The sequence below is a fragment of the Mustela nigripes genome, chromosome 1 (genome assembly GCF_022355385.1).
Source record: "Mustela nigripes isolate SB6536 chromosome 1, MUSNIG.SB6536, whole genome shotgun sequence".
NCBI classification, from domain to species: domain Eukaryota; kingdom Metazoa; phylum Chordata; class Mammalia; order Carnivora; family Mustelidae; genus Mustela; species Mustela nigripes.
In genome coordinates this window covers 53,815,917-53,836,518 of record NC_081557.1, presented here as the reverse complement: position 1 = coordinate 53,836,518, position 20,602 = coordinate 53,815,917, and the positions used below count along the sequence as shown (strand labels likewise).

General features: G+C 37.0%; 1 protein-coding gene across 1 annotated transcript in view; it reads left to right on the top strand.

Moving 5' to 3' along the window:
• NARS2 (asparaginyl-tRNA synthetase 2, mitochondrial) overlaps window positions 1-20,602 on the top strand; it is a 126,860-nt gene that overhangs the window by 86,755 nt on the left and 19,503 nt on the right. The window contains exons 7-11 of the mRNA XM_059391433.1: window positions 3,308-3,440; window positions 7,229-7,327; window positions 7,436-7,473; window positions 16,762-16,828; window positions 18,569-18,706. Coding sequence (XP_059247416.1) covers window positions 3,308-3,440; window positions 7,229-7,327; window positions 7,436-7,473; window positions 16,762-16,828; window positions 18,569-18,706 — 475 coding nt within the window. The remainder of the gene's footprint in view (window positions 1-3,307; window positions 3,441-7,228; window positions 7,328-7,435; window positions 7,474-16,761; window positions 16,829-18,568; window positions 18,707-20,602) is intronic.

Genomic DNA, 20,602 nt, shown 5'->3' with positions numbered 1-20,602 from the left:
TCTGGATTTGAATCTGGCCTCTACTCCTTCTGGGTTGTGACTCTCTGACTTTGGGGAAAGCTTCTCCACTTCTCTGACCTTCCATGTCTTAGCCTGAAAAACTGAAGTAACAATCCAGACTTTATTGAGTTAACTATAAAGAAGTTAACTTTGAGGTTCCTGCAGCTTGTGCCTGGCCCAGAAGGAGCACTTCTGATGAAGCGACCATCACTGCTACTACTGCTGCTGTCCCTGCTTTTATCATGGCATCACTGGGCAGTGGCATAGGATGTTCATTCTCAAATGATTTAGGTATTCATCTGCTTAAAGACTATATGCTGAATTAGGCAGTTGTTTATTTGTTTGTTTTTTAACATACCTTCCAGTTCATTTTGTTGTTCTGTTAATTCAGAGGAAGCACCATGGTCGTCAGTTTTTACTTACCCTATTAGAATAATACTTAACTCCTGGCTACCTCAGTCAGAGCCCGATCCTTATTATAACTAAAATAAAAATCTTGACCCTCTTTACTACTTTATACTAGAGTGCTTACCCTGCATTGCCAGGAAAAATTATTAACCATTGTTAAATGAAAAATCCCTATTGCTGCTCATCTTTGAGCACCCTACATAGAATTGCCATGTGAGAAGAAGATGCCCTTGTGACTTGAATTTGTAATTCTTTTTGGAAACCACTGTTTTCACTGTAACTGGCATCTTAATACAAATAATATGCCCCTTTTGAACAGCAATTTCATTGGCTTTCCTTGTATTTCAGGAAGATCACTGCCCATTTCTTGAAAGTCTCCCTCAGAGCCCTCAAAGGAGATTTCACCTATGCCCCCTAGTTTCTGTTTTTGCCCAGGAAAATCTCAACTAAAATATCCTTTGTTGTTAGCGAACATCTGTATACATAATTTTTTGTGATGCAGTCCCAGAAAAAAATGTCTTTCATCTATGTAGATATACTATTGCCGACCTACCTAGAAATTGCATAGTCCCAGATTATAAACTCAGGGCCTTACAATTTTTTAATTTATTGTTTGGGACAGGCCTACATTGTTTGACCTATTTAAGGTACTAAGTAACAGCCAGAGTAAAACATCTGAGTATTTTTCTATATATTATTTGTAATGTTACTGTTGGTGAGGATGCTGTACTTTTCCAGTTTACAACTGAGGAAGCCTGTCATCATCATTAGTACTCATTCATTCAGCATGAGCACCTGTTTTATCTTAGGCACTGGAGATGTAAGTATGAATAAAACATGATTCCTGCTCTGGAAAATTTCATAGTTTATTGGGGGAGAAAGATACAGACATATATAATTACATTTCAAAGTGATATGTTCTATGTAATGAATATATGAACAAAATGCCATAGTCATATAAAGGAGGGATCAGTAAATTTGGAGGTGTATGGTAAGGTTACAAAGAGAAAGTGACATTTGAACCAAATCTTGAATGATAGGTGGAAATTTGCCATTTGAGAGAGAGGAGCCAGCATTGGAGGCAGGGAGCAGCCTAACAAAGGCCAAAGGCTTCCCTTGGCAAGCTGTGTGAGGGGAGTGTCTCCAGTGTAGCTAGAGAAAAGGCTTTGTGAAGGAAAGTGAGTCAAAGTTAGGAGTTTGAACTTTATCATTTGAGCAGTAGGAAATCATTGAAGACTTTTGAATTATGACTGATATAATCAGGCTTGAGTTTGAAAACTCCTAATAGTTTAGGGCTGGAGAAAGAAAAATAAGTGGCAGACACCAGGTAAAAAGTTGTAGTTCTCCAAGCAAGACACAAGAGTTTACACTAAGACCGTATGTGTGTAGATGTAAGAAAAAAAAAAGAAGGGCAAGGGGGGATTTGACAGCATTTTCCTAGGTGTAAACAGTACGATTTTGTAATCGGTATGATATGGGAAGTGTGGGCAGGAGGAGATCTGATTTGGGCGATGGGGTAGAGTAACTGAAATTAATAGAACTGGAGAAAGTAAAAAAGGAAAGGAAGGATTGTTTCTTGTTTTGTTTTTTTGTCTGTTTTGGGAGCAGACAAGGGTTTTCATTTTGCATAAGGTAGAGTCAGTGTTTTCAGGAACATTCTAGCACACATGTCTGGATCTGAATCTCAGTAGAGAGGTTACCATAGTAATATTTTTTAGTTCTTACTGTTTATTTTTCCATTAAAAACTAAGGTTCTTGGAGGTTAACTGATTATGGTCTCAGGAAGGTGGCTGAAGAACCAAAACATAAATTCCTAAGCTTCTTACCAACTAGGCCTTAACTAAAATAGCCCTTTGTCGGGGGGAGGGGGGACAAAATTGTTGATTTCCCCTATAATTGCTTTACTGTTTCATTTCCCAGAGTATCTTTACTTAAAAAGACAACAAAACAAAGCCCAACTGGTGTATATATATCTACAATCTACTTTCTGTACTGTTTTCCGATTTTAATGTTTTTTGGCTAATGCCAGTCAAATGAGGAGGGCTCAGGATAATAGCTGAGGAGCCCCAAACCTCTTGTTTTATTCTAACAAAACCTTAAAATTCAAAGATTAGAGAGTCCTCAGGAAATACTCATTATTTCACATATGTCTGATCTAATCCCAGTTGTTGCCCTGATTCCAAATGAGGGAAATGAGAAGTGTTGAAGAACGAAAGTGTTAGTGTCCACTTTTTGGCAGGAATTGAAAAGTAAGATTTTCCCCCACTATTTGGATTGTTGAGATATGAGCTATTCTCTTGAATACCAGAGAATAAAGTAGACAGTTCTTCAAAATCCATCCTCACCTTCAAGTTTCAGGGGTCACCGTGTTCATTGAAACACTTGGGTGGTTGAGAAGAACTTGAATAGGCTTTAAACAAGGCAGATCATTGTACATATGTGACACTCTTTTTTCACATATTTTAAAAAATAATTAGCATCCTTTATCCACTGTAATTCTAGTTTTAACTGTTACTGTGTAGATTTCTTTGTGAAGCTCGTTGGGCTGTGGTATTTTTCCTTTACTTTGTTCTTGATTGCTGCGAAATGTAGTTGCCTGCTGCTTAAGGCAGCTGCAGTAGAGTGCACCCAGAAGTGGTTATAATTCTATATTTAGTAAGCCATAGGGTTTGTAAAGCATTTGCAGATTCCTTCGGGATAAAATGGTTTCTATATATGTAACATTTTTAATGAAACTATTATTATCACCCATTAGGGAAATATAGAAGTTAATATGTGCAGATTTGTGGACAAGACAGAGGCACAAAACTTTTTTTTTTTTAAGAGTACGCTGAGTATTTTAAATACTTAAAAGTAATCATGTGAATCCTATTTTTATACTTTTAATTTTGAATTGCAGAGCTTTTACTCAAGTGTTTACCTTTGGTCCAACATTCCGGGCAGAGAATTCTCAGAGCCGGAGACACCTGGCAGAGTTTTATATGGTAGAAGCAGAGATTTCTTTTGTTGAGAGTCTTCAAGATCTCATGCAGGTAGGTACACAAGTTTTAAAACACTTTCTAAATAACAGATATCTGTGACATTAAAAGGCTTCTGTATACATTTCCACCTTGGACATCTGTGCATTGTTGGTGTTAATGGAGTGAAGAAGATGGGGGAACTACTTAATTTGATAAACATCTACTGAATCCCTTTAACGTACAAGAGTCAGACAGATTTAAGTTCATATCCGAGCTCTGCCACTAATTTTGTTTTGATGTTACCAAACCGTGGTGAACTTTAGCTTGCTCAACTATAAAATAATAATTATCAGGTTATCAGGAGGAGTAAATAAGGTTATCAGGAGGAGTAAATGAAATAATGGCTGTATAATGTAAAGCATCTAGCATATAGCAAGCATAGTAAGTAATAGATCTTGTTATTTGTTAGGCAAAGAAATAAAGCATCCTTATAGTTAGAGAAACATCTGCCTAGCTGTATTGGAAAGCATCTACAGGAACCATCAGAGCTCTATTTTGGGGGCAAGAGGGAAGTCCAGAAAGATAGTCAAGAGTCAGATCTTGAAAGAGACTTCGTAAATGCCATGCTACGTAATTGAGAAGGAAAAAGAGTTCTCAGATAGGAGAGACCATGGTCAATTATAATTTAGAAACACCTCTCTAGTAACAATATAAAAAATGATTCAGAGGGGGAAAGAAATGAGAGCCTTTTTAGGAGGCTATGGCCATACTCCAGATAGAGCACATAAGCTCTGAAGATAGATGGACCAGGAGCTGATTTTCAGCTCTACCACTTGCTATGTGATCTTAAACAAGGGATTTAATTTTCTGAGCCTCAGTTTCCCCACCTGTAAAATGAGAATAATTATTCCTACTTTATAGGGTAGTTCAGAGAATTACACAGATTGTATATATAAGATACATAGACTAGTTCGTGGCACTTTGTACCCAGAAATTACTGTCTGTTACTATGAATTCTCTATCTAGTACTATTAGTATCTTAGTTTGGATTTGTAATCACAGGTTGTTTAACAATTTTTGTCACTTCTCACTTCTATTCATTTTATATCTTTCTACTCTTATCCAGTAAATGACCTAATTACACTTAAAACATAAATACCACATATATCATCAAATAAAATGGGCTTGCTATTTCATTATCCTATCTTGGTTGGATTTCCTAGTAAACTCTAAAGCAGAGATTGCGGGGGTGGGGGATTATTGGGGAATGCTCTAGAGAACAACATCTGTAAGGAAAGGAAGGAAGCAGCATTGGGCAGAGGGAAAGGTTGAACTACAATGCATGTAGAGAGGCCTTAGGAAAACTTTGGAGCTGGAGTGGTCTTTCATAGTTGTCCCATAGAAAGGCAAGGGGGTGGTATACCTTTGTTCATTCCCCGTCAAGCAGTTACCTAACATGGTCTAGCCTTGGGAAGAGGCGTACTCTTGGGTAAGATAGCACTCCTGGCCTGGCCTGTACCTAAAGAGGGACTCAACTGGGCACCATCAGCAAGTAATATTCCCAGTGGATAAAGCTCTTGGTCCTGAAGGGGTGTTTTGACTACACACAGTATCCATTTATATGCCACTTTAACGTTTCCCACTGATTGTTGTAGATCAGTGTCCCCCAGGGGACATTTTTGGTTGTCCCTAGGAAGTGGATGGAGGAGAGTGGAGAGTGGTTGCTACTGACATCCAGAGGATAAGGCTAGGGATGCTGTTGGACATGCTAACATGCCCAGTCCCTCCCACTCAACAAAGAGTTACCTGGTCAAAAATGACAATAGTAACACTGTCAGTTAATTCTTTTCTAAAATATAGGGATTCAGGATCTTAGCCTCACAAGGCATCAATAAGATTCTTTAAGCAGCTTTTGGTTCTAGCCCACTACCCAATTAGGTATTTCTCTCTCACCAGGCAATGAGAGTATTGTAAGCCACAGAATCACACCCTTTACCTCCCTCTTTCTGCTTTGACCCTGTCTCTCCTGCCCTCCCCCCGTAAATACCAGAGAAAAGTTCCAAAGACAAATTTTGTTAGGTATTATTAAACATTATAATTATATATTCTATACCTAATAATTATTTTTTACTATTCTACTGAGTGGTATTCAGCATACGCTGTTCAATAATTTTTAATTAATTGAAATACAAACTTTTTCTTAAAGACAGAAAAAAAGTATGCTCCTCCAAAAGTAATCTTCTATTTTTCTTAATTTTCTCCTTTTATTAATTACATTTTCTGGAAATTATTATCTTGATGTAAATTTTAAATCAGAATACTGTAACAAAGGATTTTTTTCTGCTCCTATGGCATAAACAAACATTACTATTTTGGTGCCATTGAGTAATATATTTTTAAAAACATCTGAAGGTTATGCTAACCCTTCAGTTAAGTTTCTGTTTTCTTCAAATATATTTATAGAGCACAGTCTGAAAGTCAAGGTTAGAAAAGCCAGTGATTTTCTTTTTCAAATGGAAATTTACTGCTCATAAGAAAGACACCAATTTAACACCCCCAGTGGTCACAGTCTTCATCTTACAGATAGGTGTGTTGTGCCCCTCAACAGTGCAGGATTAGTATCCAGTCTGTTTTTGTTTGCTCCCCATATGTGTCAGCTTCTTTTTGTGATTGAGGTATTTGAACCTTCATAAATCATTCAGTTGCTTAGTAACTTCTTTATCTCCCTACTCTTGGATCAAAGGTAATATAGCCCTCAGGGTAAAAGATCTTTAGCCTCCTTTTGCTCTTCTTTCATAAAGTTATTCCTTACTCTTACACAAAATATATATGTAAATATAAAAATAAAAAATATATAAAAAATAAATATATGAACATCTATAAACACACACATGTATATGCATATATATATAAATGTATCTGATTGTTCCTTGGTAATCAAGTATGTTTCTATATCCGGTCAGAGTTAGTGTGGTGGAAGCTTGTGTCCTGCCCTGTGTCTCCAGCCCTGATAGGGTGCACCAGGGATGCAGGAGAAGGAGGGAAGATCCTGCCTCTGGGGCAGCCTGAACTTACCGAGTGTGTCTCTGTTTCTGAGCACAACATTGGCAGAGCCTAACAGATTCTCACTGACTTCAAACCAAACATTTTAGTTTTGATTAGAAATATTTTCCATTCCAATCACCTTTTTTCTTCTAACAACAAGTTTTTTCTGTGGGATGTGTATGGATACCCCTGGTGGAATGTATTCTTACTTACTGATTTGTGTTTATCATGACTTGTGTTATTACCACTGTATGTTTTGGCAAAGCAAAAATATACATATTTAGATGTAGATCTATCACTGCTCCTGTAATTTTAAAGTCAGCTTTCATTTACCAGTGACTGAATGAAGCACTTTTCAAAATGTCTCATTCTTCGCAACAACTAATGTTTGTTGCATCCTTCTCTGAGCCAGATATTCAAAGTCTTATACGTGGATTATCTCATTTAATTATCGCAACAGTCCTGGAGGCTAGGTACTGTTACTACCCTGATTCTACAGGTGAGTATATTGCGCTTTAGAGAGGTGTCAGTCAGTTTTGGCTGTTCATTTGACAACCCACTTCTAGTATTGGAATGATTAACGGAAGATTCATACATTTTTCTTTCCTTTTTTTACCCACTCTGGGAAGAAATTGCATTGCCTCCCGTAAGCAGTCTGGAAAACTGAACTCACATTCTGCAGTATATTCAGGGATTAAGAGGCCTAACGGATTTATAGCTGCTAAAACCTGGAGAACAGTCCTTACAAGACCCCTAAATAGGTTTTTCATACAAAGTGGCTCACTTGTCAAGCAACTATCTGTCATTTCTCTTAGGTTATGGAGGGACTCTTCAAGACTGCAACAATGATGGTTCTCTCAAACTGTCCTGAAGATGTTGAACTCTGTCACAAGTTCATAGCTCCTGGCCAAAAGGTAATTAGTTTTGTGGATGAAGTCTAATACATCTACTCTTTAAATATGTTAATTACATATAATAAATATAATTACATTTAACAAATTTTTTTCTCTTTTCTTACCAAGGACAGATTAGAACATATGCTAAAAAACAACTTTTTAATGTAAGTAGATATTATACTTTCTCTGAGCTTTATTCATATTTTATCATAGTATTTATCACACTATTAAAGTTTTTTGTTTATACATGTGCTTATCACAAGGAAGACCCATGTTTTAAATATTTTTGTAGCTCTTATATCTGGTTCATAGTTGATAATCAATGTTTCATGAATAAATAAATGAATAAATCTAGCACAATAAATGAACACAGTCATTAGTAACTGAATTTATGCAGTTCAAACTAATATTAACTTTAGTAATAAAAATTTGGCTCAAGTAAAGACTTTTATTTTGGGGCGCATGGGTGGTTCAGTTAAGCTTCTGACTCTTGGTTTCAGCTCAGATCATGATCTCAGGGTTTTGAGATCAAGACCTGCCTTGGACTACAGGCTCAGTGCAGAGACTCCTTATCCCTCTCCTTCCCCCCCTCTCCCTTCTCCATTCACACTGGCTCATGTACTCACACTCTCTCTCAAATAAATAAATAAAATCGTTTTTTAAAACTTCAGTATAATTAATATAGGGCGTAATATTAGTTTTAGGTGTACAATGTAGTGATTCAGCAATGCTATATGCTATATTCAGTGCTTATCATAATAAGTATACTCTTAATCCCCTTCACCTGTTTCACCCATTCCCCCACCCATCTCCCCTCTGGTAGCCATCTGTCTGTTATCTGTAGTTAAGAGTCTGGTTTTGGTTTGGTTTGGTTCGGGTTTTTTTGCTTGTCTATTTTTTTCTTTATTTTTAAAATTCTGCATATAAGTGAAATCATGGTGTATTTGTCTTTCTCTGACTGACTTACTTCACTTAGGGTTATGCCCCCTAGATTCATCCATGTTATTGCAAATGGCCAAGATTTTGTTCTTTTTTAGGGCTGAGTAATATTTCATCGTGTGTATGTACCACATCTTTACCCATTCATCTATCAGTGGACACTTGGACTGCTTCCATAGTTGGACTATTGTAAACAATGCTGCAATAAACATAGGGGTGCATGTATTTTTTCACATGAGTGTTTTTTTATTTTGGGGGAGGAAATACCCAGTAGTTGAATTACTAGATCATATGGTGGTTCTGTTTTTAAGTTTCTGAGGAATCTCTATACCATTTTCCACAGTGGCTGCACCAGTTTGCATTCCCGGCAGTAGTGCATGAGGGTTCCTTCTCTACATCCTCACCAACACTTGTCATTTCTTATGTACTTGATTTTAGCCATTCTGACAGGCGTGAGATGGTGTCTCATTGTAGTTTTGGTTTGCATTTCCCTGATTAGTGATGTTGAGCATCTTTTCATGTGTCTTTTGGATATATCTGGATGTTTTATTTCGAAAAATGTCTGTTCGTGTCTTCTGCCCATTTTTAATTGGATTGTTTTTCGGGCATTGAGTTGTATCAGTTCTTTGTATATTATAGATACTAACCCTTTATTGGATATGTTATTTGCAAATATCTTCTCCTGTTTTTAGTAGGTTGTCTTTTAATTTTGTTGATTGGTTCCTTTGCTGTGCTGAAGCTTTTTATTTTGGTGTTATCTCAATAGTTTGTTTTTGTTTCCCTTGCCTCAGAAGACATATCTAAACATGTATTGCTCTGGCTGAGGTGAGAGAAATTATTGCCTGTTTTCTCTTCTAGGATTTTCATGGTTTTAGGTCTCACATTTAGGTTCTTAATCCATTTTGAATTTATTTTTGTATGTGTTATAAGAATGTGATCCAGATTCATTGTTTTACATGTAACTGTCTAGTTTTCCCAGTACCATTTGTTGAAGATACTGTCTTTTTCCCAGCAGATATTCTTTCCTGCTTTGTCAAAGGTTAATAGTATGGTCAAAGATAATAGTATTGTATGTTTATTTCTGGGCTCTCTGTTCTGTTCCATTGATCTATGTATCTCTTTTTGTACCAGTACTATACATTTTTATTACTACAGCTTTGTAATATATCCTGAAATCTAGGATTGAGATACCTCCAGTTTTGTTCCTCTATTTCAATATTGCTTTGGTTCTTTGGAATCTTTTGTGGAATAGTTTGTTCTAGTTCTGTGAAAAATGCTGTTGGTTATTTAATAGGGATCACTTTAAATTTGTAGATTGCTTTGGGTAGTATGGACACTTTAAGAGTATTTTTTTCCAGTCCATAAGCATGGAATATCTGTTTGTGTTATCTAAAGAACAAACTTCTAAAATACATAAATGTACTGTTAGCCCATCATTTTTTCTCTATTTCAGTCTTCTTTTTATTTACCTTCAATTGCTCATATCTGGTTATATATTCTAAACTGTTTTTTAGCCACTTTTTTAAACCTAAAGATCTGTGTTTTAAGTATAACATATGTTATTCTTTCATCTCCACTACAATCCTGTACAAGTACTACTTGATATTGGACTGGTTATTTATTTCACTAATCATACTAATCACATAGTCTGTTCCATTTTAATAAAACAAACACTTAATATGGAAATTAATATGGAAAAAGAACAATACACAATCTTTTCATAAATAGTACAAACAATTTTTGTAAGACTTAGTATTCATGTATAGGAGGTAAGTTTGATACTCAGAAGAATAGAAAATTGTTTCTAAGCATAATTTGATGTCATTCTCCACTTACTATCATTAGGTTTAGGAAGTTTTTGTTCTAAGAGGACAGAGAATTAGACCTGTCCTTGAGAAGGGTAATAAGAAAAAGTTGGCAGACCTCACTGAGGTATCAGTGAGACCTTCAGACTTCTAGTTAAAAATGGTGAGTCCTCAAGCCTGACTGAACAGCAAGGCAACAGATGTGAGATCAGAAAAAGAGGAAATAGGAGACCCATGATAGAGAATCGAAAGGCAGTGAGTGAAGTACAACTGAAGGCTTTTGAGGGTTTTTTTTTTTCTTTCACTGTAGTGTATATTGAGTATGTTAACTAACCAGAGTTTAAGTAAAAACTTGGAAAAAGAAAAGAGTGTCTATTGAATATTCACAATGTGCCAAACTTGTTCTAGAATCTGAACAAACTGTCTAAAAGCAGTGAAAATAGCAGACAAAAATTCCCTGTCTTCATTGAGCTTACATTTCTGGGGGTAGTAATAAGAAACAAGAAATAAAAATAATAGTGAAATCTATAGTCTGTGAGAATGAGCTATAGTAAGGGGGAAGAAACTCAGAGAAGGGAAAGAAGAGAAAACAAAAGAGTAAGGAGGTAGAGATTTTAGATAATGTAACAGAGACCATCTCACTGGGATGCTTTTTGAGTAAAAATTTGAAGAAAGTGAGAGAACTAGCTGTATGGATGTGTGGGAAAAGAATATTTTAGGCAGAAGGAATGGTAAATACAAAGGCTTCTAGGTTGGAGCATGCCTGGTATATTCAAGTAGTGGGGTAGGTAAGGGAAAAGGATAATAGAAGATAAAGAAAGGAGGTGAGAGGTGGGAAAACATGTAGGGCCTCGTAGGTCATTGTGAAGGGTTGGTTTTTTCTTGAGTGATGTGGGAAAGCCAGGAAGGGTTCTATACAGAGGACTGATAAGATCTGAATTGGATTTAACAGGATCACTCTGGCTGCTAGTTGAGAACAGGCTTTCAAGTGAGAGCAGAAAACCAACAGGAGATTATTACAGTCATCTGGGTGAGAATGAATGATGGTTTGGACCATGTATTAGATTCATACAGAGAAACAAAACTAACATGATGTATATAAAGAGAAAGATTTATTTTTAAGGAACCATCTCACACAATGTAGAAGCTTGTTGAGTTCAAAATTTGGTGGAGTAGTTCATCTGGCTAGAGACTCAGGAAAGTGTTAGCAGCTGGAGTCTGAAGGCATTCTGCTAGCAGAATTCCCTCTTTCTTGGCCAGTCTTTGTCCTCGTAAGGCCTCCAACTAATTGGACATGGCCCACTCACATTATGGAAGGTAACATGCTTTACACAGAGTTCACTGATTTAAATGTTAATCTCATCCAGAAATACCTTCACAGAAACATCCTGAATGTTTGACCAAGTATCTGGGTACCATAGCCCCGCCAAGCTGACATATAAAATTAACCATCATAGGCCAGGATGGTATCAGTAGAGATACAGAGAAGTTGTTCTATTCTAGATATATTTTCAAGATAGAACAAACAGTATTTGTGGAGAATGGGAAAGAGGGAGAAGTCAAGTGTGACTTCAAGTCTTTTGTCTTAAACAGCTGTAAAAATGGAGTTGCCATTAACTGAAATTGGGAAAGCCATTAGAGTAGCAAGGGGTTTAGGGGAAATGGGGGTGGTATCAGGATCATTATCATCATGTGTCATGTTAAGATCGAGATGGTTTTCAGACATCCAGTTGTAGATGTTGGGTAGGCAGTTTCAGTGTACAGATCTGGAGTTTACAGAAGAGCTCTGGACATTGCATATTGATAAAAGTACTAAGTAAGCAGGGAAGGAAAGAATTAATTTGGGCATCCTAAGGAATCTGTGCTGGTGACAGAAAACCAGAGAGAATGTCTTAAGTGAAGTTATCTACATCCTATCTAGTGAATAAGATCTAAGATTGGAAAAAAATATCCACCATTTATTGAATATTTGCTGTGTGCCAGAAGTGATAAACTTTACGTACATAAATGTAAAAAAAAGTTCCTTGTATTTTCATAACTCTGTGAGTAGTTATTATTGCTCTTCTGTGGATGAAGAATCAATTCAAAGAGATTAAGCAAGTAAAAGATGAAATGGGAATTCAAACTCAGTTAACCTGATTTCAAAGCTCATACTTTTGTCCACTCACTATACTTCAAAAGGGCACTGGAATTAATGCTAGAGTAGATGTAGCTCTTCACTGTCCTTATGACCCTCACATATCACTTGTGCTTTGGAGTCCAGGTCTGTAAAATACTGAGGTTGGAAAGTGACCTCATGGGCTGTGCCACACCAGTCATTGCCAGCAACATCATCCGTTCTACATCGTAAACCATAGCTGTGGTTTAAATGTATATCTGTGATGATTTGTTTAGTATTGTCACCCCATGTGGTCAGAAACTTGTTTATTTTGTTTACTGTTACATCCCCAGTGCTTAGTGCCTCTAACAGGAGCTCAGTAAATATTTATTGAATAACTGAATGAATGAGTAAATGACATTTGAATAGCCATGGGAGTGAGAGTGTTCTCCTTTAGGCTAGGTCCTCTCTCTGAGGTTTCCTGTTAACCCCTATCACTGTTTACTTTGGTCACTAAGTGTAGTGAGCTATGACTCAGAGGACCTGGATTCTAATTCTGGCTATACTTCTTATCCACTCTTAATGAATATGTTAGACTTTCCAACAAATATTTATTGACTCTCTACTATGAGTTAGGCATTGTGCTATTCATTGATGATCCATAATATAAGCATGAATTGGTCCTTTTACGGAATTTAAAATCTAGAGAAAAGATGAATAGAAAGATTATTTAATCACAACTGTGAACTTGATGAATAGTGAATCTTTAACCTTTCTGAACTTGAGTTTCCTCATCTATAAAGTTATAACTTGTCTGTCATATCATTTGAAAGGATCAGTTGGCCATACTGCTTAAGCAATTTGCCAGACTACGTAACTTAACACTCCTGCTATAAAACATCTAAAAACGCTTGTTAAAATTTATAAAAATCCAGGGCACCTGGGTGGCTCAGGTCTTGATCTCAGGGCCCTGGGATGGAGCCCCACATCAGGCTCCCTGCTCAGCCGGAGGCCTGCTTTGCCCTCTCCTACTCCCTCTGCTTGTGTTCCCTCTCTCGCTGTCTCTCTCAAATAAATAAATAAAACCTTTCTTTAAAATTATAAAAATCCTTTTAAATACTTTGTTGAGTTCACTAGAAAGTAAGAGAAGTTCCAGGACCTACAAATGAAGAGGGAACTAAGCACCAGAGGGGAACACATAAATGGCATGACACTGAGGTTTCTCAAGGTAGAGGGTTTGGTAGATGGTGGGGGGCCCCTGGCAGGGGAGGGGGAGTTGCCAGTCTTTGAAGCCAGAGATTTTAGAGGACGTGAAAGTAGACCTAAGGTTGATGAATTAGAATCGAGATATTCCCCAAAAGTACACACATGCATACCTGTGCACGCACATGCGCACACACATTCAGAAGATACCGTGTGACTTACATTCCTTTGCATAAATAGATTTCATTGTATTCCTGACTACTTATAATTGTTTTATATGAAAGTAAATAATTTCAAGGATTTGTACAATAATTGAATTTAGCCCTTACCAAGCAGAAATAGAATTCAATTATTTTTTGTCTCCTTTATAGCATTAAGGTTTTTAAAATATAGAGTACTTACCATTTTTTGCTCTTCATTTATCTGTGAATTTGAGTCAAAGAATGGTAATAATTTTAGCCTAGCAATTATAACCCAACAGATTGAGAATGGTTTTCTTAAACCCTAACAAAAATTTAAACATGAGGGTAGTTTGATCCTGTATCATGTAGTAGTATCCCTATATCTCCTCCTCCTGTCCTCAAAGTACTTTAGAAATAGCTTCTGAGAAGAGATATTATTCTCTGTACATATCAAAAAATTAGGAAAGAGCGTTGATAAAAGCCATTAAGGATATCCAGTGTCAGAGCTATAATTTGATCTGAGAAGCTCTGCCTCCGCTTAAGGTATGGGAAGAGTAGGGCAGAAGATCCAGAATAACAAGAAATACACAGAAAGTCATTTTTTAAAATAATGTAGCAGTAATATATCAATGGCACAAAATTTCTGTGCCTTCTCTATTTGACTCCTCTTATATTTCTCAGTATAAGGAGTAGATCATATCCAGTAAGTGATGGAATAGAATGATAGAATGTCTAAGTAAAGAACTGTAGACAGTATAGTCCGATCTCCTTATTTTACGAGTATACATACTTAATTTTTTTAATGGTTGTATAGAACATTCCAGAAAGGTATAAAACGCTTTCATTAAGGTGAAGTGATTTACATACTAGCCATTTAGGGGTAGAGACAGAGGGAAAACTCCAAGCCCATTGTCTTTGTTTTGACATATTAAACTCCAAGTGTTTTAGGCATTATCTCAGTAGTTAAAAGCGTCAACTTTGAAGTCAGCACATCAGGTTTACCACTTACGTACAAATAATTTTGGCCACGTTACTGTCCCCTCTAACCTCCCTTTTCCCTTCTGTAAAACGTTTTAAAAATGACTAGTACCACCAACACCACTATCATTCTTGCCTTAGAAATTTTTACTTAATACTAGATTTAGATTTGAGTAAGATTTTCATCTTGGAAAAATATCGCTCAAAACATAGCTTTGAAGGCTTCATTTGTGCTATATACACAACTCCTTCCAATTGGTTATTATAGGTATGAATTTAGTTTTTCCTTCGAAGAGTAAGTTTATGTTGGGCAACTTACTTTTTGAGTTTAAAGTACTTCAGAAAGTTTGTAGGTTTGGGGGTTTTGTTTGTTTTGTTTTTGGGGGGTTTTTGAGGGCAGAGTTTTTTGGATGTTCTACTGTGGATTTTTGTTTTTAATCATGCAGGGTACTGTTTCGGGACACCTGGGTGACTCATTCGGTTAAGCATCTCCCTTCCCAGGGTTCTGGGATCAAGCCCTGTGTTGGGCTCTCAGCTCATCAGGGAGTCTGCTTCTCCCTCTACCACCCCCACTCATTCTCTCTCTTGCTGTAATAAATAAATAAAATCTTTAAAAAAAGTGTTCAAAGTACTATTGCAAAGGGCATAGGGAAACTGACATTTTTGTATACTACAGGTGGGCATAAATTGGTATAACACTATAAAAGGGAAGCAGTATCTTTGGCAATATCAAAATACCTAAAAACTGTAAATATAAATACAATGATCCAGCAATTCCATTTTTTCCATATGCAAAATCAATATTTAAGAATCATTTGCGACAGAGGTATGTAGTCATGGTTTATAATAGCAAAATATTAGAAACAGCTTAAATATCCATCAGTGGATGAGTGGGTAAATTAATGAGTATCCACCCACAAAATGGACTTTTATGTAATAGTTCAAAAAAATGAAGAAGCTCTTTCTTTATATACTGATATGGAAAGATCTACAAGGTATATTATTGAGTCAAGAAAGATGGAAAAGAGTGTATATGGCCTATATACTATGGCTGTCATCTATTTAACAAAGGAGATTGTATATTACTGTTTGCTTATAGATGTAAAAAACCTTCTGGAAGGATACACAAAAATCCAGTGACAGTAATTTTATGTGAGGAGAGGAGCTACATGGCTATGGGACAGGGTGGATGGAAGATGTACACTCTTAGACGTTGTTTGTTTCTTTCTTAACTGTGTTCATGTAATTACCTATTCAGTTTAATTAAAACAAATGCTTGGCTTAGCTTGCTTTAGACATGATAGTTTCTTACTGAGATAATCCATGATATTTTTCCTAAATATCCATGGTATTTTTCCTAAACAGTCTTATCATATATTACAAAGCCCCAGCCATGGCCCGAAAGAATCCATAAGATCTGACCTTTTCCTGGCATTCTTCCCCTGTTCAGTATGCCACAGGCACATTGACTGTTTTGTTCCTGGAATGAACCAAACTGTTCTTTCACTTCAGGCCTTTGAACTTACTGTTCCTTTTGCCTAGAATACTTACCCTCAGATATTTTTCTTACTTCAGATGTCCCCAACTCAGTGAGTCCTTTCTTGACCATCTTATCTAAAATAACACACCTAAACACCCTCTGTCTTCTTAGCTTGCTTTATTTTTCTTATAGCACCAATGGTTTCCAGCATTATATGCTTTCTATTTACTTGTTTATCTCTGCCCCCCACCAACTCCCATTACTCAGCACACAAGTATCACCTCCATAAAGGCTTTGTTTTTTTTACGATCTCTCCAGTGCCAAGAATAATACCTAGCACATAATAGGTACACAATAAATGTGTATTGAGTGAATGAATGATGACTTTATGGAAAGACTTTTGCTCTTTCAGCCTCAATATTTCACCCCTTTTATTAGGGCATTGACATAACATGAATTCAGAGAAAATCTTTACTTGCCTAAGTGACTGGTTCTTCTGTATATACTGCAGGTAGATTAGGAACGGGATTACTGAAAGGCCACTACTCTTCATATTGCTCAGACTCTCGGATGATTAGATCAGCCTAAATTCCTGATTACTCAGTGATGATTTATTTATAATCATTCCTGATTACTCAATAATCATGTAGTACTGATTTGTGACCTCAAAGACTGTATGGGAATAGGCCTTTTACAATTTTTCTGATGGAATGTTAGCAGTATACCATGTATTAACCTTTCTCTGCTTTTACCCTGTTCTTTTCCAGCATTTCTTACACTGAAGCAATAGAGATCTTAAAGCAGGCATCTCAGAACTTCACCTTCACCCCAAAGGTAATATTTATATTCATATTCATATTCATATTCATATTTGTATTTTACCCCCTCTTGTCCTTATCACATTTCATTAAGAATCCTGGGGCACCTAGCTGACTCATTTAGTAGACCATGCAACTCTTGGCCTCAGGGTTGTGAGTTCAAGCCCCAAGTTGGATGTAGAGCTTACTTTAAAAAAAAAAAAAGGAGCACCTGGGTGGCTCAGTGGGTTAAAGCCTCTGCCTTCAGCTCAGGTCATGATCCCAGGGTACTGGGATCGAGCCCCACATCGGGCTCTCTGCTTAGCAGGGAGCCTGCTTCCTCCTCTCTCTCTCTCTGCCTGCCTCTCTGCCTACTTGTGATCTCTGTCAAATAAATAAATAAATAAATAAATCTTTTAAAATAATCTTATTTCTCTAGCGCACCTAGGTGGCTCAGTCAGTTAAGTGTGTGACTCTTGGTTTTGGCTCAAGTCATGATCTCAGCATCCTGAGATTGAGCCCAGCCTCAGGCTCTGTGCTCAGCACAGAGTCTGCTTGTCCCTCTCCCTCTGCTCCTCCCCTCAACACTCACTCGCTCACTCTCTCTCTCTCTTTCACTCTGGAATTAAAAAATAAAATGTTTAAAAATAAATAAATAAATAAATAATCTTATTTTTCTTATTAACACTGTTTAGTATTTGCCAATCTTTAAATTGGCTTTTTTTTTTTTGTTTTCTTAACGTTGTTAAAATATTTAGAATAAATAATAATTTTGAAGTAGAATATTGATTTTAATAGTAATGGTTAAAGAATTGTAGATAAGTTTCCTGAGTTTTTGATGAAAATCCTTGAAAAGAATGGTAATATGTCCAAAGAGGCCACATGATTTATCAGTGGACGTGCGCATAATATTAGAGGCAAGTCTCCTCATTCCTATGCCAGGGCTTCTTTCCTATAATTAACATATTGGCAGACAAGTAGGAATTATATAATGTTAGGAATGTACTGTAATAACTTTGTTCAAACTGTTCCCTACACCAGTCCTATCCCCACTTGAGTCAGATCCTCTTATGAGGTGTAATAGTTGTGCTTGTTATAATTAGTTATTTTGTTTATGTAATTTTTTAATTTGTTTTTTATCTCCTACCCTGGAAGCTTCATGAAGTCAGGAATTCTGATTTTCTTACTACTGTGCTCAGTACCTAGCATGGTACCGGCATTTAATAGGCACATTAGTATTTGTTGAATAAGTAGATGAACGGTGCTATTAAATATTCATCAGAGCATCTGATATATGAATTAACTCTTTTATTAAAAAAAAAATTCACTGAGAGAAGCCATCTATCCAGAGATAGACTCAATATTAAGAATATTATCTTTCATCATTTAATTTCCTGCAACCTTGGAACAGTAACCATTGAAGAAGCTTTAGGCAATATTAATAAAAACTATGACTTTGAAGTCAGTTTTTACACACTGTGGGAAGGGTACTTTGTTTTTCTGCAGATGCTGTTCATCTGCTAAATGCTGCTCCTCAAGATGGGGAGAGAAAGCACAGCATTTATCTACTCGGTTCGGCTTTCATCTTTCCAAGGCCTTTGGCTGTTCTTGAAACACACCTCTCTGGCTGAGTTTTCTGTGTAGCCTCAGCAGACGGCTCCACACATCACTGATCCTCAGAGGAGGCCCTTGGAACTGATACAGGTTATTTTAGGGTACCACATTGTATATCTCAGCTCTGTCTTCTCCTTTGATAATTTCTTCTTTCTCATTACAGTGGGGTGTCGATCTACACACCGAACATGAGAAGTACCTGGTGAAGCACTGTGACAACATACCAGTCTTTGTCATTAATTATCCGTTAGCACTCAAGCCTTTCTACATGAGGGATAATGAAGATGGGCCTCAGCACACAGTAAGAAAAAGCACTAAATAAATCAGGGTTGGTCGTCTCAGAGTCTGGGTTTTTCCCTTGATTTAATTTCATTTATCCTTTGGCATATTTTTAAGAATTATATCTGTCACACTTAACATCTCTTTAAATTTCTCCAAGGTACCTCTGAAAAAGTGTTCCCAAAGAAGATCCCAATGTTCTTGAAGCATACTTGTTATTTCTGTCACATGGTGTCCTTCTTCGTTTAGCAGATGCACATGTAAATGTGTTTTGTTTTCTTTGGTTTTTTGTTTTGTTTTTGTTTTCTTTTAGGGAACCATTCTGTGTTATATTTATTGATCTTTCAATTATGTATGATATTTGTCACTGCCTTTGACACTCTAATTAGGAGTGTCAACAAATTTTTTTTTTTTTAATTTTTAAATAATTGGGAGGAGGTAGCCCAGAAAACTGTTTAGCAGTGCCAGGTCTGCTGTCAGCTGAAATGCTGGTAAAGAGACAGAGGGATGGGGGGATGGGGGGCAAAAAGGGGGAGCAGTGGCGTGAGCAGGCAGAGGAAGAGCTAGCCCTCAGAGCAGGAGGCTCAGAGTTTTTGGTTTGGTTGTCACACAGAAATTGGGAGGGGAGTGGATGGAGGGATCTGAGAGGTCTAGGCAGATTCTCCTGTCACTTCTCTTCTGCCTGTCTTGTCTCCGTCTCTCTCTTTCTGCTCTCTTGCCTGTCTCACACTCTTTCCTTTTTTTTACCCTTAGTTTTGATTGCTTTCTTACTCTTCTAGTTGGCTTTTTCCTTTTTTTCTTCTTTTGTCTCTTCTTCCCTCTCTAACAAAATTAGCAGTAATATAAAATAAGAATATATTTGACTCTTTAAATACTTATTGAATAGTTATATACTTAATATCATTAATTGTAAAAGTCTGTGAGATGTTACGTTTATCTCACAAAAGACCCAAAAAACTAAACTTTGCTCTCTGATGCTTTTCACTGGTCTCTAGGTAAATACCAGTAGAAAAATGTAGATCAGGGCCCAGGGGTAAATAATCAGTATTATCTATCAATCAGTAGATTCCTATCAGGCAAACACTACCATCTCATCTCTAAGTCCCAGAACAACCTTTCCAAGAAACTTACTATTTCTCCCATTTTACAGATAAGAAGCTAGGGTTCAGGGACATAGATCGCACTTGCCAAGCTTCGTAGGTAGTGAATGACCGAGATTGTGATGAGACCTGACTCTCTCTGGTTTTGAAGACAGTGGTCTTCCGCTTCCAAGCCATAAATATAAAGTTACACTGATTTCACTTTCACACAGTATTATCCAAAACCATTGAGCGACACAGTTGATTTATGAGTCTTATTTTCTATTTTCCCTACCAACCCTCTGGTATAATTGATTATGAGAAAGGAATTGGCCCATAGGTTGGCAGGAAAAAAAGGAGACTAGGGCATAGATTCTCCAATCCTAAATAATTCAGTATTGAGTCTATATCACCAAACAGGACTGCATCTGTATCTCTTCGCTTTTTTATCACTCTACCCCATCCTATTTGTACCTCCCCACCCCCAACACACACACACACACACACACACACACACACACACACACACTCCTGTAGTCTTTGCATGTAATTTCCCAACATTCAGCACTTTTCAGTCATTCAGTTTTGCACTTCGTAAATACTCTGCTTAAAGCTCTCCTTTCTATTCTCATAATGTTGTATGGTGACAGATGGTAACTATATTTATTGTGGTGAGCCTTGAGTGATGTATAGAATTGTTGGGTCATGGGGCACCTGGGTGGCTCAGCTGGTTACGCATGGCCTTCAGCTCAGGTCATGATCTTAGGATCCTGGGATCCAGCCCCAAATTAGGCTCCCTGCTCAGCGAGGTATCTGCTTCTCCCTTCCCTCTGCCTGCC